This window comes from Metarhizium acridum, assembly GCF_019434415.1.
Source record: "Metarhizium acridum strain ARSEF 324 chromosome Unknown scaffold_255, whole genome shotgun sequence".
NCBI classification, from domain to species: domain Eukaryota; kingdom Fungi; phylum Ascomycota; class Sordariomycetes; order Hypocreales; family Clavicipitaceae; genus Metarhizium; species Metarhizium acridum.
In genome coordinates, this window is record NW_027094022.1 from 411,624 (window position 1) to 424,950 (window position 13,327).

General features: G+C 49.8%; 3 protein-coding genes across 3 annotated transcripts; 2 read left to right on the plus strand and 1 right to left on the minus strand.

Moving 5' to 3' along the window:
* Positions 1-2,001: 2,001 nt before the first annotated feature.
* On the plus strand, positions 2,002-4,127 carry J3458_012353 (uncharacterized protein; the record flags this gene model as incomplete). The annotated part of the gene is made up of 3 exons (XM_007817853.2): positions 2,002-2,283; positions 2,387-3,155; positions 3,215-4,127. 3 exons carry the CDS (start codon positions 2,002-2,004, stop codon positions 3,757-3,759), a joined length of 1,596 nt encoding a protein of 531 aa, XP_007816044.1. The 3' UTR covers positions 3,760-4,127.
* A 3,884-nt stretch (positions 4,128-8,011) lies between these two features.
* J3458_012354 (uncharacterized protein) lies at positions 8,012-9,565 on the plus strand (the record flags this gene model as incomplete). The annotated part of the gene is made up of 4 exons (XM_007817852.2): positions 8,012-8,467; positions 8,521-9,082; positions 9,213-9,334; positions 9,395-9,565. 4 exons carry the CDS (start codon positions 8,012-8,014, stop codon positions 9,563-9,565), a joined length of 1,311 nt encoding a protein of 436 aa, XP_007816043.2.
* Positions 9,566-10,911: 1,346 nt separating this feature from the next.
* J3458_012355 (uncharacterized protein) lies at positions 10,912-12,933 on the minus strand (the record flags this gene model as incomplete). The annotated part of the gene is made up of 1 exon (XM_066120059.1): positions 10,912-12,933. One exon carries the CDS (start codon positions 12,931-12,933, stop codon positions 10,912-10,914), a length of 2,022 nt encoding a protein of 673 aa, XP_065975005.1.
* Between the last annotated feature and the right edge of the window lie 394 nt (positions 12,934-13,327).

Sequence of the window (13,327 nt, forward strand, 5' to 3'; positions counted from 1 at the left end):
AGCAAGACTGAACTGCCGACATGCCCATGGTTGTCATGCAAATTGTAAGCGACAATGGAAAGGCAGGTAGCATTTGCACCATGTGACCTTGCTAAGAAGAGGTCCAATATGCTGGTAACAAACGTCAATGTCAGCATATAAGAGAACCAGACCGAGTAAAACTCTAGTACGCCGCGCCGGCGCCGACGCGATACCAGATTGCGGCGTACGGCCTCCATGATGATTCCCACGCTGCAAGGCTCGATATCTTGCCTCTGAGGCAGGTTAGAACGACTCTGTGCACACTGCAATGTATATTTCGAGGACCCTGCTTCACTCACGCCTTGTCTGATGGATTCCAAGGTGCCCACGGCCTCAAATGCCACGCAGTAGTGGACAAAACTATTGGGCCGAATCACGCCGACGGACGGAATGTAGAAATATTTGGAAACGGAACCCAAGGAGACCAGTAGGACACTGGAGGCGACGTAATAAAAGCGCGGCCATGGTTCGGGAAACGGCCCTTGCACGACGAGCGTGACGAAAAAGACCATAAGAGGGACCAGGAGCGCTTGGAAAATAACCTCGGGAACCCCTAGTATCAGGGTTGAAGCCCGATAAACGATGTCTGCTGTGCAGGCAACGGCCCAGTAGGCGAAGTGGTATTTTACAGAGCGCATTCTGCAGTCTCTCGTAATCGCCAAGTCGTGCTATTTCCGCCCAAACGGGACGGAGAAAGAGGAGCTTGGCGTGCTCAACAAGAGGAGAAGTTTTGAAGTTTATTCGTGTCAGAACGGAGTCGTTTATATAAAAAGATAAAAAGACAGGTCAAAGAGATTTGAGTAGCGTCTCGGTCGTAAAAGACGTAGTTGACATTTAGGGTTGTGTTCGGCATACGCTACTATCCACGTAGCTTGAGGCTATCATGTCCACAATAACTCTATTGAAGCAGATTTAACTTTTAAAATGAAGCTACTATTATACCTGGTTGACGGGATCAATCCAACTCAGCAAGCGCCTGAATAGTCTTCAGGTCGATGACGAAGGGACTCGGGGCACAGCTCAACGCATTACTCACGTCGTTCTCGAGGGGGGAAAGTTGCCTTCCTCTTCCAGGACCTCAAATGGTCCCGCAGAGACTCGGAACTCGAGTATGAGTGACTTGTGCAGACATCCCGGGGGGTTGGAAGGACTAACAGTAGGAGCCGAAACGTATTTGCCTACACGAGGTGCCCTGTGTATCGCGCTCTACATTATAAAATACCATGGTATACTATGATATACTCGCGTATACTTGTTGATTGGTAAATATATTCTGCTATCGGCTGTAAGTTCACACCACATGTCCGGCTTAGGTGCTACTCGGGATGAAGCGACGCCCTCAGAGATCCGGAAACTCGCCATGTTGGGACTTGGATAGTCTATTCTTCAGTTGTAGATTGCCGTCTGACTTGAGCCGTCGGTGACCGGTTGTTGTACCAAGGCGAGCGATGCAACGTAACCATGCGGTTCATACCCAACCTCCGACTGGCGCGCCTGGCTCTCAGGTCTCTCCGTAATCTGTTGGCTAGGAAGCTTATCGCCCGAAGATAGCGATAATCGGGGCCAGACGGCTTCGCGTGCCGATTGATTTGCCTCATGTGGGGGATTACGATACGGAGAGCGCATGCATAACATGGGATACAAGACAGAGGAAACAAGGGTCTGTAAATGGACGAGAAATTAATGGAGACTTTGGAAGCTAAACTCCTGCATGGCATGGCTGCAGTGCGTCTGGAACCCCGGAAACTGGGCAACTGAAGTAACGTGGCAATGCCATCATCCTTGGCCCCCAACAGTCCATCCATACTTGAGCTTTGTAGAGACGATCAAAAAGACTAGTCCTGTTCAATGCATTGCGCACCTCCAACTTCTTTGACCGCTCCCGGCTTGGCCCTGCTTCGTCAAGGCGTCATAAACAGTCAGGTCTAACCGGCTGTTGATGCCAAGTCGGATCAGAGCACCGAGTAGAAAACATCCCCAATGGCTGACGTTGATAGAAATCCAGATGAGGGCCTCGTCCACCATGACTCGATGGCATCGCCGCGCAAGTCGGCCCCTGCCGACCCCGAGCTTCTCGAGGCTATCCGCGCCGAGCATCAGATGGGCTTCCTGGAGGCATTGAAGCTGTATCCAAAGGCTGTTGGATGGTCCGCCTATGTATCCTTGGGTGTCATCATGCTGGCCTTTGATCCGCAGCTCATCGGTAACTTGTACGCCATGCCACAGTTCAAGAAGGATTTTGGATATCGCAGCGGCGAGGAAGTAAGTTGAAACCCGACGGGCGGCAGATTCACGTCCTAGATTCATCAAGCCTTTGTAATCTATTGAGCATTCAGCGAGTTGTAACCGACTTACCACTTCATAGTACGTCATCAGCGCCGCGTGGCAAACCGCCCTCTCCATGGGCAACCCCATAGGACAGGTTGTCGGTGCATTATGGGCAGCCTGCCCCATGGACATGTTTGGTCGCAAGCGTACCTTTGGCGTATGTGTGATTCTCGTCGCCGGCCTCGTATTCATTCAGTTCTTTGCTCGTTCGCTGGCCGTTCTTCTTGCGGGAGAACTGCTCGCCGGCCTTGTTCTGGGCATGTTTGTCGTCATCGCCCCGGCGTATGCTTCTGAAGTCTGCCCTACGGCTATCCGTGGCCATCTCACCTCCTTTGTGAACTTGTGCTTCGTCATTGGACAGCTTCTAGGCAACGGCGTCACTGCTGGCACGCAAAAGATTGACAGCCACTGGGCCTATTCTCTCCCCTTTGCCCTGCAGTGGTTCTGGGTCGTGTTCATCATCCCCGGCATGCTGTTTGTTCCAGAGAGTCCCTGGTGGCTGGTGCGAAAGAACCGCATCGAGGATGCGGACAAGTCGCTCCGAAGACTTGCGTCACCCAAAGTCAACGTGGCGGCGACTTTGGCCTTTATTGTAGAGACGGACCGGCTTGAGCAGGAAATTGAGGCCGGCAGTACGTACATGGATTGCTTCAAAAAGGTCAATTGGCGCCGGACCGAGATTTCCATCGGCGTCTACTGCACGCAGGTTTTGAGTGGCATCTACCTTATCAACTATGGCACCTACTTCTTCCAGCAGGCAGGTCTCCCAACCGACCAGGCCTTCAACATGTCTGTTGGTTTCATGGGTAAGTGAAGACGTCATCTCATTGCCTCAAACGCAAGGTTCCGTGCTGATTGTTGGCAGCTCTGGGCCTCACTGGAACGATTGTCTCCTGGTTGCTCATGGTTAAACTCGGCAGACGAGTCTTGTACAACTACGGTCTCGCTGTGCTCGTCGTCCTCCAGTTCGTTATCGGTATCCTCGACTGCATTCCCGGCCGACCATCGGGTGCCATCTGGACTGAATCGGCTCTTATGCTGGCTTGGAACTTCTTCTACGACATTTCCATCGGACCCATCTGCTTTGTTCTCCTCGCCGAGTGCTCTGCCACTCGCGTTCGCTCCAAGACCATCGCCACCGCCACCGCTGCTCAGGGGCTTTTGGGTATCATCATGACCGTTGCAATTCCTTACATGATCAATCCCGACGAGGCCAACTTGCAGGGAAAACTGGGTTTCTTTTTTGGGGGTCTGGCCGGACTGTGTCTCGTATGGGCCTACTACCGTGTTCCAGAGACCATGGGTCGCAGCTACGAAGAGTTGGACATGCTCTTTGACAAAGGCGTTCCTGCGAGAAAGTTCAAAGCTTACCACTTGGAAGGCGCATTGTCCGCTGGTTTCAAGGCCTAATTTGCTACTCCGTAGATGTGTAGTTGCTACTCGTACTGCTCATGTAGACCGGAACTGTCAAACTTGCAAACTTCCTAATCATTACCTGTGGTTTATTCTTACGGCTCCAAGAAAGTATTGGCATTTAAAAGACCGCCTGCACTATTGTCCCCTACGCTGCAAGTATGCTTCTGGTGCAAATTAGGAGAGGCGGTCGTACAATACACATTTACGCAAGTCTCACTTTCTATGCTGGGATCAGAAAAAGTATAGTATTTCCCGAGTTGAATAAAGTAAAGGCCTTTAAATCTATTGATTGCTGCTGATCCTGGCATGATCGCAACCTTTGCACTATTGGCGCAAAATCTGGCAGCCTTGTTGGTCTCGAATAATAAATGTCCCCTATTACAGCACTTTTATAACGCGAGAGTTCTACTTTACATACTATTACATGATGAGTTCGTGTGCACAGCTGTGACTCGAGCCCAATTCCGCTTTACTGAATTTCTGTATGTACAGCGACCGCCAGATTCTCACGTCTGAGTCTTGCCAAATGTGGCCGTTCTCGCGTCTGTGAAGTGCATTCGTCTTTTTACTTATTGCCACCTCCTTGAGAAAGCATTATGTAGTAAACCCTCCGTTTCTCAATGTGTTGTATCCCATTGGTCACAGTGCCATACGCCGCCATTACGGCATTGATAGCTCCGGCCCTAAACGTATACAGGTTTTGAATCCTCGTTAGAGATAAGTAATTTGGCACCTGCTGCAGTGAAACTGCCCATGACACACTCAACACCATCGTATCCCTTGGACAGGATGGCACGCAAGTATTGAGCTGCTTTGTCCGACTCCATGTCCATACATAATCAACTATGTCAACGCATACAGTATCATAGCACTGAAACAGTACCGAACTGGACCAGACATCATGGATCCTGCTATACGGAGTACACATTTTAAAATAAAAAGAGAGGATCTATGCATCATGAATCGACATTGCTACAGTTTGCGGCTGTACTTCAACTACCCCGCTACCATTGAAGTAATTAAAGCAGCCGAATATTAATGTCTCTTCACTGTACACTTATGTGTGATTTGCCATGATTGTGATATATGTATTGATTCGCTACCTGCGCTCTGGCTAGTTTTCTTTTTCTCTAAAGCCTCCTAGCAGCTAGCAGCTTGGCTGCTTGTCCGCTGGTTGGCTCCAGACCAGGCACTAGAGTTACCACCTTACTTAGCAAAATGCAATAAGTTGTGTTTACCTAGAAGTGATAGTACTTACAGGCTTTAATAATAATATTAGTAAATTATCTAGCGTTATTGTCTCCTTAATAATAGAAATACTTACCGGCTAAATTACCATACGTTTAAGTATATTAATTAATTATTATACCTCTTAGAAGATACGAGCTTATACGTACTGTCTGTAGTGCTGTATTTCCGATATTCCGAACTTCCCTACTGGGAAATTGGTTCTTTTGTGCTATGCCTAGAGTGGCAAGCGAAGTGAGCAAGTATCATGCGTTGATGAACTAGCTATTCGATCATCTACCTAATCGGGTTCTAGGCATGAATAAACTTTCTTAACTGGCTAATAATACCGCTGTAATTTATATACTTTTACGTAGTCTCACATTTAAGCTAGTATAATCTACGGGTTCCATTTCCTGAGCAATAAAATGAAAGGTGGTATATAAAGCAAGTCAATATATCAAGTCCATTGTGTATAGTTTTAATAGTATCTACGAACTATAGTGTGTTTAGGGCAATTTCTACCCGAAGCATATTTAGAGCTTGGTTTAATGAGTGCCGCATAAACTACTTATGCTTCGCCACAACTTTACTTGCGATTTGTGGGATCGCATTACCTTGATAGCTACTTCTGTACTTGTATCAATGAAAGCCAAGCTCGCTATCTCGTACGTTTTTGCACAGTGGGATGCTACCGATGGTTTAACAGCATAGCCTGAGGGCCACGTATGACCTTGACATCATAGGTCTTTGGATTTTCCGACTCATCCGTCAGCTCCTTCCATTTTGAATCAAAGGTGGCTAGGTTTATACTCTGGTCGTCGCGCTAAGGCCCTGCTGCATTATCCACGGCAGACCAAACAGACGGTGCAGTGGCTGTGTTGCATCCCAGGGCTGCACTATGTTTTCTGCTGATAAAGGCGGAGAATCGCCAAGTCGAACGAGTCCACGAAGTCGATGCCTGTTGCTTGCCTGACAATGTTCGACGCACTCGGCAAGTGTCGGGTCGTCGTTGGGTTTTGGCACCCTTTGGCAAATATCGCCAGATGTGTCATACCGCTCTCCCCTGCGCGTACCGGCACTGAGGAAGCATTAGCTATGTACAATCTGCATTCATCAGCCAATTGAAGAGAATCAGAGCGTCTGGTACCTGTACAAGATGGCCAATGGAGCGTCGCAGTGGCATCACATGTCTCGAATGCTTGCTTGTGAGGAAGTCATGCGAGGGAATCTGCCGCGTCACGATTCCTAGACATGATGATTTCGGAATACCGGAGTAGAGCCTCGACGACTGTTCCGAACCTTGAGGTCTTGTCGCACGGATTTCACACAGCATCACGGACTGACCTTTGAAGCTGACAGTAGTTACACAAGGGCTACGATCACGAGACATTGGGGCACGAGTCTCAGCGCTGCTATGTATAAGAGCCGTCTGCCCCAGGGAATTTGCAAAAAAAAAGACCATGGACCTTCGGTATCAAAGCTATTGCTTGCTGAATTGAGCTATTTCGCAAGCCCTCTACTGAGTCCTTGCCACAGGTCTGGGCTTGTTGCATTTTACCAAGCCAGAGTGTGTGGAAACGAATCCACATCACTCCTCGTCCATGTATCAAGTGCAAATCCGCCATCCCTTTTCAAAAGAAAAATAGTGTCAAGCTCTCCATTATGGAAAGGACCCTTTTGGTAACATCCTAATAGATAAACCACCGGCAGAACCTGATTATAATGAACCTGTGTCAAGGGTTTAATGAGGGATTGGAGTAATGGCTCAGTTCAGTCCGAGTAATAGTCTTTGGTATAAAAGGTTCTTGGTTTTCTCAAAGACTGGATGGACATAAGAGCTCTATTTATGCAAGAAGTCGATGAGAGCCTCGTGCCCTAGGTCTCGTGGTCGTAGCCCTCGTGTGACAGCGACCCAAATATATAAAGGAAATTACATGACCATAGATAAGAAAAGATGTAGGAACTATTGGCGTGCAATGGATAGCTATTCAGTATGTAGGTAATCTCCGCTTGTTTTCAGCTCGCATCATAAATCCAAGTTTGGACATTTCCCAACCCTACCAGGGTCTCAGCTCGGAGTTGTAACCCGAGCTGAAATAAAGAAGCGGGCCGACGACGCCACCCGGCGTAAGTTGATATAGTTTGTCCATAAATTCTCCGTAAATTTGGAGAGGCAACGAATCCGAAGCTTCTCGGAACCCCCGCATTGCTGATACAAGCGAGGAATACGCACTCACCATAACATGCTGACTGGACAGATCGACACACAGCCACCCTTCTCACTCCAAGGTCATTTGGCAGCAGTTGGTGGCAAAGTGGCAGCACTGATTACTGCCTTCGCTTGGATCGGATTGTTCTGATTGTGCCTAGTCTCAGTGACGTACGTGCGCCTCGTTCCTGAATGTCCGCGCCGCGACGTGACGCACGATAGGTGTAACAATGTAAGCACACTAGGCTTACATGATTGAGGTGCGCTCCGGCCATATATATGTGTGCTCTAGGAGGCACTTTGTAGCTGCGGTAGTCAGGCATCAACAAGACCCTACCACCCGATTGATCACCATGCACGTTCCGGGCCAACTTCTCCTATCGTTTCCCGGCCTACTTGGCCTAACGTCGGCAATAGGCCCAGAATCCAACAAATGTAAAGCATATCCAGGCACTCCAAACTGGCCGTCTGCCCAAGCGTGGGCGAGCTTGAACAAAACCCTGGGCGGGCGGCTTATAAGCCCAACTCCGCCCGGGGCATCTTGCCACCCGGGACAGGCGACGTACAACGAGACGCAATGCGCCCAAGTGGTCAAAGAATGGAGTGCATACGATTGGCACACCAAGAGCCCCGTCTCCGTCATGTGGGATCAATATGCCAATGATACATGTCTTCCGGATCCAAGGGCTCCTTGCAGTCCGCAAGGCTACCCGTCGTATGTAGTGAACGCGAGCACGCCCGAGCATGTCAAGGTTGGCATAGACTTTGGTATTTGCATATTCCGAGTCCCATTTTCCTTCAGATACAATGCCTGCCAAGGAAGCTGACAGTACCGTAGCGCGCAGGCATAACGTCAGACTCGTCGTCAAGAGCACCGGGCACGACTATTTAGGACGATCAATTGCTTCTGGAGCCTTGTCAATCTGGACCCATTACTTGAATCGCATTGCGTATCACACGGGACAATTCAAGCTCAATGGTTCGGGAAAGGCGATTCCTGGCGACGCCGTCACAGTTGGGGGCGGCACCGAAATGTACGACATTTACTCGGCAACCGACAAACATAACCACACCATCGTTGGAGGCGGCGGCAAAAGCGTCGGCATCAGTGGCTACGTCTCGGGCGGCGGTCATTCCATCCTCGCTCCTCGATTTGGACTTGCCGCAGACCAAGTCCTCGAAATGCAGGTTGTGACACCAGGAGGAGAAATCTTGACTGTAAATGAAGATCGAAACGCTGATCTCTTCTGGGCTTTGCGCGGCGTAAGTACTGCATATGCTGCCATTGCTTCCTTGATGCTAATGACGGAACGCAGGGCGGAGGTTCAACATTTGGTGTCATTACCTCTATTACGCTCAAGGCACATCCTAGCCCAAGGATGTTTGCGATTAGTTTCATGGCGCTCATACAGCCCAATTCGACCAACTACAGCGACATCGTCACTTATTTGGTATCTCAAGTCCCCAGCTTGATGGACGCCGGCCTATCAGGGTACAGCTTTGTGGGATACCAACTGCCAAAGCCTGTGCCGATTCCCGGCTTACCAGATACGATCAACGGCATGTTTGGCGATGTAATTCTGCAAGATGCCGACAGCGAGGACGACGTCGACAAGATACTTAAGCCACTGAATGAGACGTTGAAAAGGAGGTGGCCCGGCGAAGTTGGGCTTTACAACTCCGTAGTCCCGTACAAGTCGTTTTTGGCCTGGTTTGACGACCACTATGATAGGCAAACCGCCGGAAATAGCACCTATATTGTTTCGCGGCTCTTGGACAAAAAGACACTAACCACCACTTCTCCCAAGCTTACCAAGGCGCTCATGGCACCGATTCCGTACACAAATTCATATGCGGTATTCATGGTAGGAGGGAAGGGTGTTATTGATGCCAGGCCAAGAGGAGGAGGCAATGCCGTGAATCCCGCCTGGCGAAACGCCTATGTTCATGGAAGCAAGTTGCGATGATGTAGTCATGGGAAGAATTCGCCCACTAACACACATTGTAGTAACCGCCGCCGGATTCCCCCATTTCAACACCACCGCACGTCTTGACGCAATAGATGCTTTGCAAAAGGCATTCCAACCACTCCGAGACCTGACGCCCGAGTCCGGCTCCTACATCAACGAGGTACAGTCGTCATGGCTCTCTTGCGGGCTTTTCCCCTTCCGTGCTAACTGCGTGTTTTAGGCGCTTCCATTCGAGGAGAACTTCCAGAACGCGTTCTGGGGAAGTAATTATGAGCGCTTGCTTAAGCTCAAGCGCAAAATTGATCCGACTGATGTGTTTTGGTGTCTGCCGTGTGTTGGTAATGAGCGGTGGCGGGAGGGTGATGATGGCAAGCTGTGCAAGATGAAGTAGGGTCCGCAGGAGAAATTCGTGCGTAGTGTAGGCAGGCAAGGGATCTGTAATCGAGGGTAAATCACTGTCTTGTAGCCTTCTTGGTCTGCTCATTAGCTAAATGTAATGTGACAGTGGGATGTCATTTGAAGCAGAGGGAGTATTCTCTGGCCTTGCCTTTTAAATTAGTCTGTTTCTTCTCTATTGCAAAGGAAAAAAGCTGAATAATCACGGTGTTTCATTTGAAAGAACCCCCGAGGTCAAAAACTTTGATGGCGGTGTCAAGTGCGTGGATGTCAAGTTACGTAGTGTGCCTACATACTACGCATGTAGCTGGCTTGGGCTAGGATTCACCGAGTCGCGTCCTAAGTCTGATTCACCTTGGAAACGCGGCACAGAGGTCGAACATGCTAGATGTCTTTGCGAGTAATAGCCAGAATGTCGCGGCCCAATATCAGGGCAGCATGAGCTTGGATGCGTAACTGGTGGAATAGTTCGAATCATTCTGTAAAGACCTTGCTTTCAAAAAGCCTAGTCATACGTTTAGAATTGAGTAAAATATGATAATACTAGGTATTGCTACCGTGACTTGGTAATTGCGTGAATTATAAGTAGACTTGGGGCATAGATTCACAACTTGTGTATGTTGATCAGCGTACCAAACTGCTTCATTAACACATTCCAACATAGCTAGAGAGACTCATGAGTTTTTTCATTTGTTCTTGTCGGGATAGGTGCAGCAGCTGTTTGAATAAATCGGGCGCTCTAGTGAGGGTGTCTGGTCAGCCCCTCGAGAGTCTTAATTCTAGCATTACAGCAGGGTCGAAATAGATTAACTAAACGATTTCATCGCTTCGACTAATCTCCATGATAAAAAATTTCCCCTTCATGGTGCTATTGCTGTTAGCCGTCGGTTACACGCCTCTACACTTCAAATACTCACATAGCATAGAGGACCTTTCCATAGTCTATGTCATATGATAAATCGAATAAATATTTATGATATCTTCTCGGAATCTGCAGAGAAATAGCACGGCGATCTTTAGGTATTCAGAGTAAAGCATTCTTTATATTACGATTAGTACTATTAAATCATATACTAATGTACTAGATATTAGTCATCTAAACCTGATAGTCCTGTTATTGCACCCACACGATACTTCCTGCTAGAGTGCCTAGAGCCATAATTTTTGCTTTGACACATAATCTCTATGTGAGCAAGACACTGCTCAGTTCGAGTCGCGATAGGCAAAGCTCAAGTCTGTGTCTTGCATTCCCGACTATACGACTAACAATAGGAGCTGTGCCTCGCAGTCAATTTCATGTTTCCAAGGTGCAAGGCACATTTTTACGTCTGTCAAAGGGCTTTACATCAAACCATGGGCCCGACGGCACTCCTCTTCGCTGCCATATTCATCCGTCGGCTGCGCGGACCTAAATCTGAGGCTGCACCAAATGTAAGTGCCACAAATATTTTCGTCCTGAGTCGTACCGCAGTCTTGTATCCTCGAAACGTCCACATCCTTGGCCGGAAGCGTCTTGTGGCTCCTGACACAGCTCCAATGAGACCTGAATGGGGACTTGATGCCAGGCAAGAGGCTGGCGTCTTTGTGCCTCAAGCAGTACTCATATGTGCCACAAAACTCCTCCGTGAGCTCGCAATTGGTGCACCTGTCTCTCAAGGCCTTGTCTTGCGGTGCAGGAATCCAAGGAGCGTCTATCATAGCGTCGCCGTGAATCTGGAGGCATTCCTCGAGACTGCCAAACAAGGCATCTTCGGGAGTAGCGGCCTTGCCGGACTCATATCTTTCGCAGGCTTTCCTGCCGGCGGCCTTGTTGACTTGAAAATTAACAGCTTCTGAAAGGTCCCAATCGGATTGCACCTCGGGATCTCCAAAGAGTCTGACGGCGCGTACAGCGAGCTTGTATTCGCCCACGGGGGTATAATCGCCCGACCCTAGCCGCCCACTCCACGTCCTGCGTGTTGGTTGGGAGTGAGGGAGAGCCTCGAGAGAAAAGGCGTCGAGTGTAAGGTTCTTGTCCGCCAGACGATCGGCCAACCACTTGCGTGGTGACACTGGCACGACCTCGGCGCGCACAAGACGAGTTCCGAGGCCTGGCGTAACGCGTACGGGCAAGTTAATGCTCACGGAACTGTTGTTTTTGATTCCATAGTCGAACCAATGCCCATACCCGTGCATCTGGTCCAACCCACTGTCTAACAGAGTTGAAAGCACGGCTCCGTCTGATGGGAGGACCTGGTGCTCCTTCAAGGAGCCGGAGACACCCAGATACGGAACCGTCAACACACTGCTGCTATTAGAGCTATGAAAGGAACCACTGTTGGAGCTTTTGATGGAGATCCGACCAGACCACACCGGCAGGCGGTTGGGGTCAAGGCCCTTGTGATCTGTGGCCGCGATGTTGACCGAGGCCGATTTGCCGGGACCGAGGACGAGAAAGCGCCTGCTTAGCTTGACATTGTCGGATTCGTCAACAGGAAGAAAGTGTCCCACCCAGTTGCTGCCAGTTCCGAGTGTGTAAATAGTTTTGGCCATGAGAGTATCAAGACGATATGTAACGTTGACTTTGGCAGTGTTGGTAATCCGTAGGCTCAGAGAATGTGCGCGATGTTGGGTGTCGTTAAAGGAGAGACTGGCGGGTTCAACGAGTGTGGTCGCGTGAGCGGCATCCCATGCTCTGGCCAGGCCGCCACCTTGCTGTGCAACCGAGTCGTAGTTCCCTTGAGGCACAGCAGTGGTCATGAGAAGACTGTTGAGCAAGACGGGGTCAAAGGTGCCTCGAACCTCGGCGGCGAGAGCCAGGATGCCGGCGACAAGAGGGCCGGCAAATGACGTTCCCGAGATATCCTCATACCCGCCACCCTTCTTAATTCCCGGTACATTGTCACCCGGTGCTCCCACAGTAGGCTTAATTTCAAGGTCCCAGTTCGGGACGAATGTTGAGAATCGGGCCATGGGAGCGTCTGTGGCGTGGCCATCTATGGCTCCCGGGGCGCGGGCAAACGCATTGACAGACGTCACTCCGCGGCCGCTGGAAGGATTCAAAGTAGAGAAGAGGCCAGAACCATTGTCGTTGCCGAGGCCTACTATACACGGGACGCCGCTATCAACAATGCGCGAGACGACGGCCGCCGCAGGACGCGTAGCCCAGGACGCGCCCTCCCAGCCAGCAGACGACACAATAATCTGCGCGCCGTCCTCATATGCCTTGACCCAGCCGGCTATGAGATCGTCCTCTTCCATCAGGGCTGAGCAGTTGAGCACCCGATAGCCTGCCAGAGTTGCATTGGGGGCCACGCCGACGTAATTCGAATCGCCGCCGGCAACTATGCCCGCTACTGCAGTACCGTGGCCATGGCAGTCCATAGGGTCGTCATCCTTGCCATCTTTAGAGAAGTTGTCACCGAAAGCAACTCGGCAGCCTTTGCCGAAGCAGCCTCCGAGAGCCGGGTTGGTATAATCAATCTGATGACCATGTTAGCGGAACTGCTCTTTTGTCTCATACACGTAAACAAATACTTACACCAGTGTCAACAACGGCAGCAACCAACCGTAAAGTAACAGAATAATAGGTCCCCGTGGTATGTACGGAAATCGAACCAAGATGACTTAATATGAGTTTATAATTTAACTCTATGGGGCCACGACGCCTCCACCTGTCACTCCACAGCTCAAGGGATGGCAAAGTAGCTTCATCTGATAGCTCACATGGTTGACTGTCGCTTTTTCAAATCCCTACTGATGATTCCTGCCTTGGAAT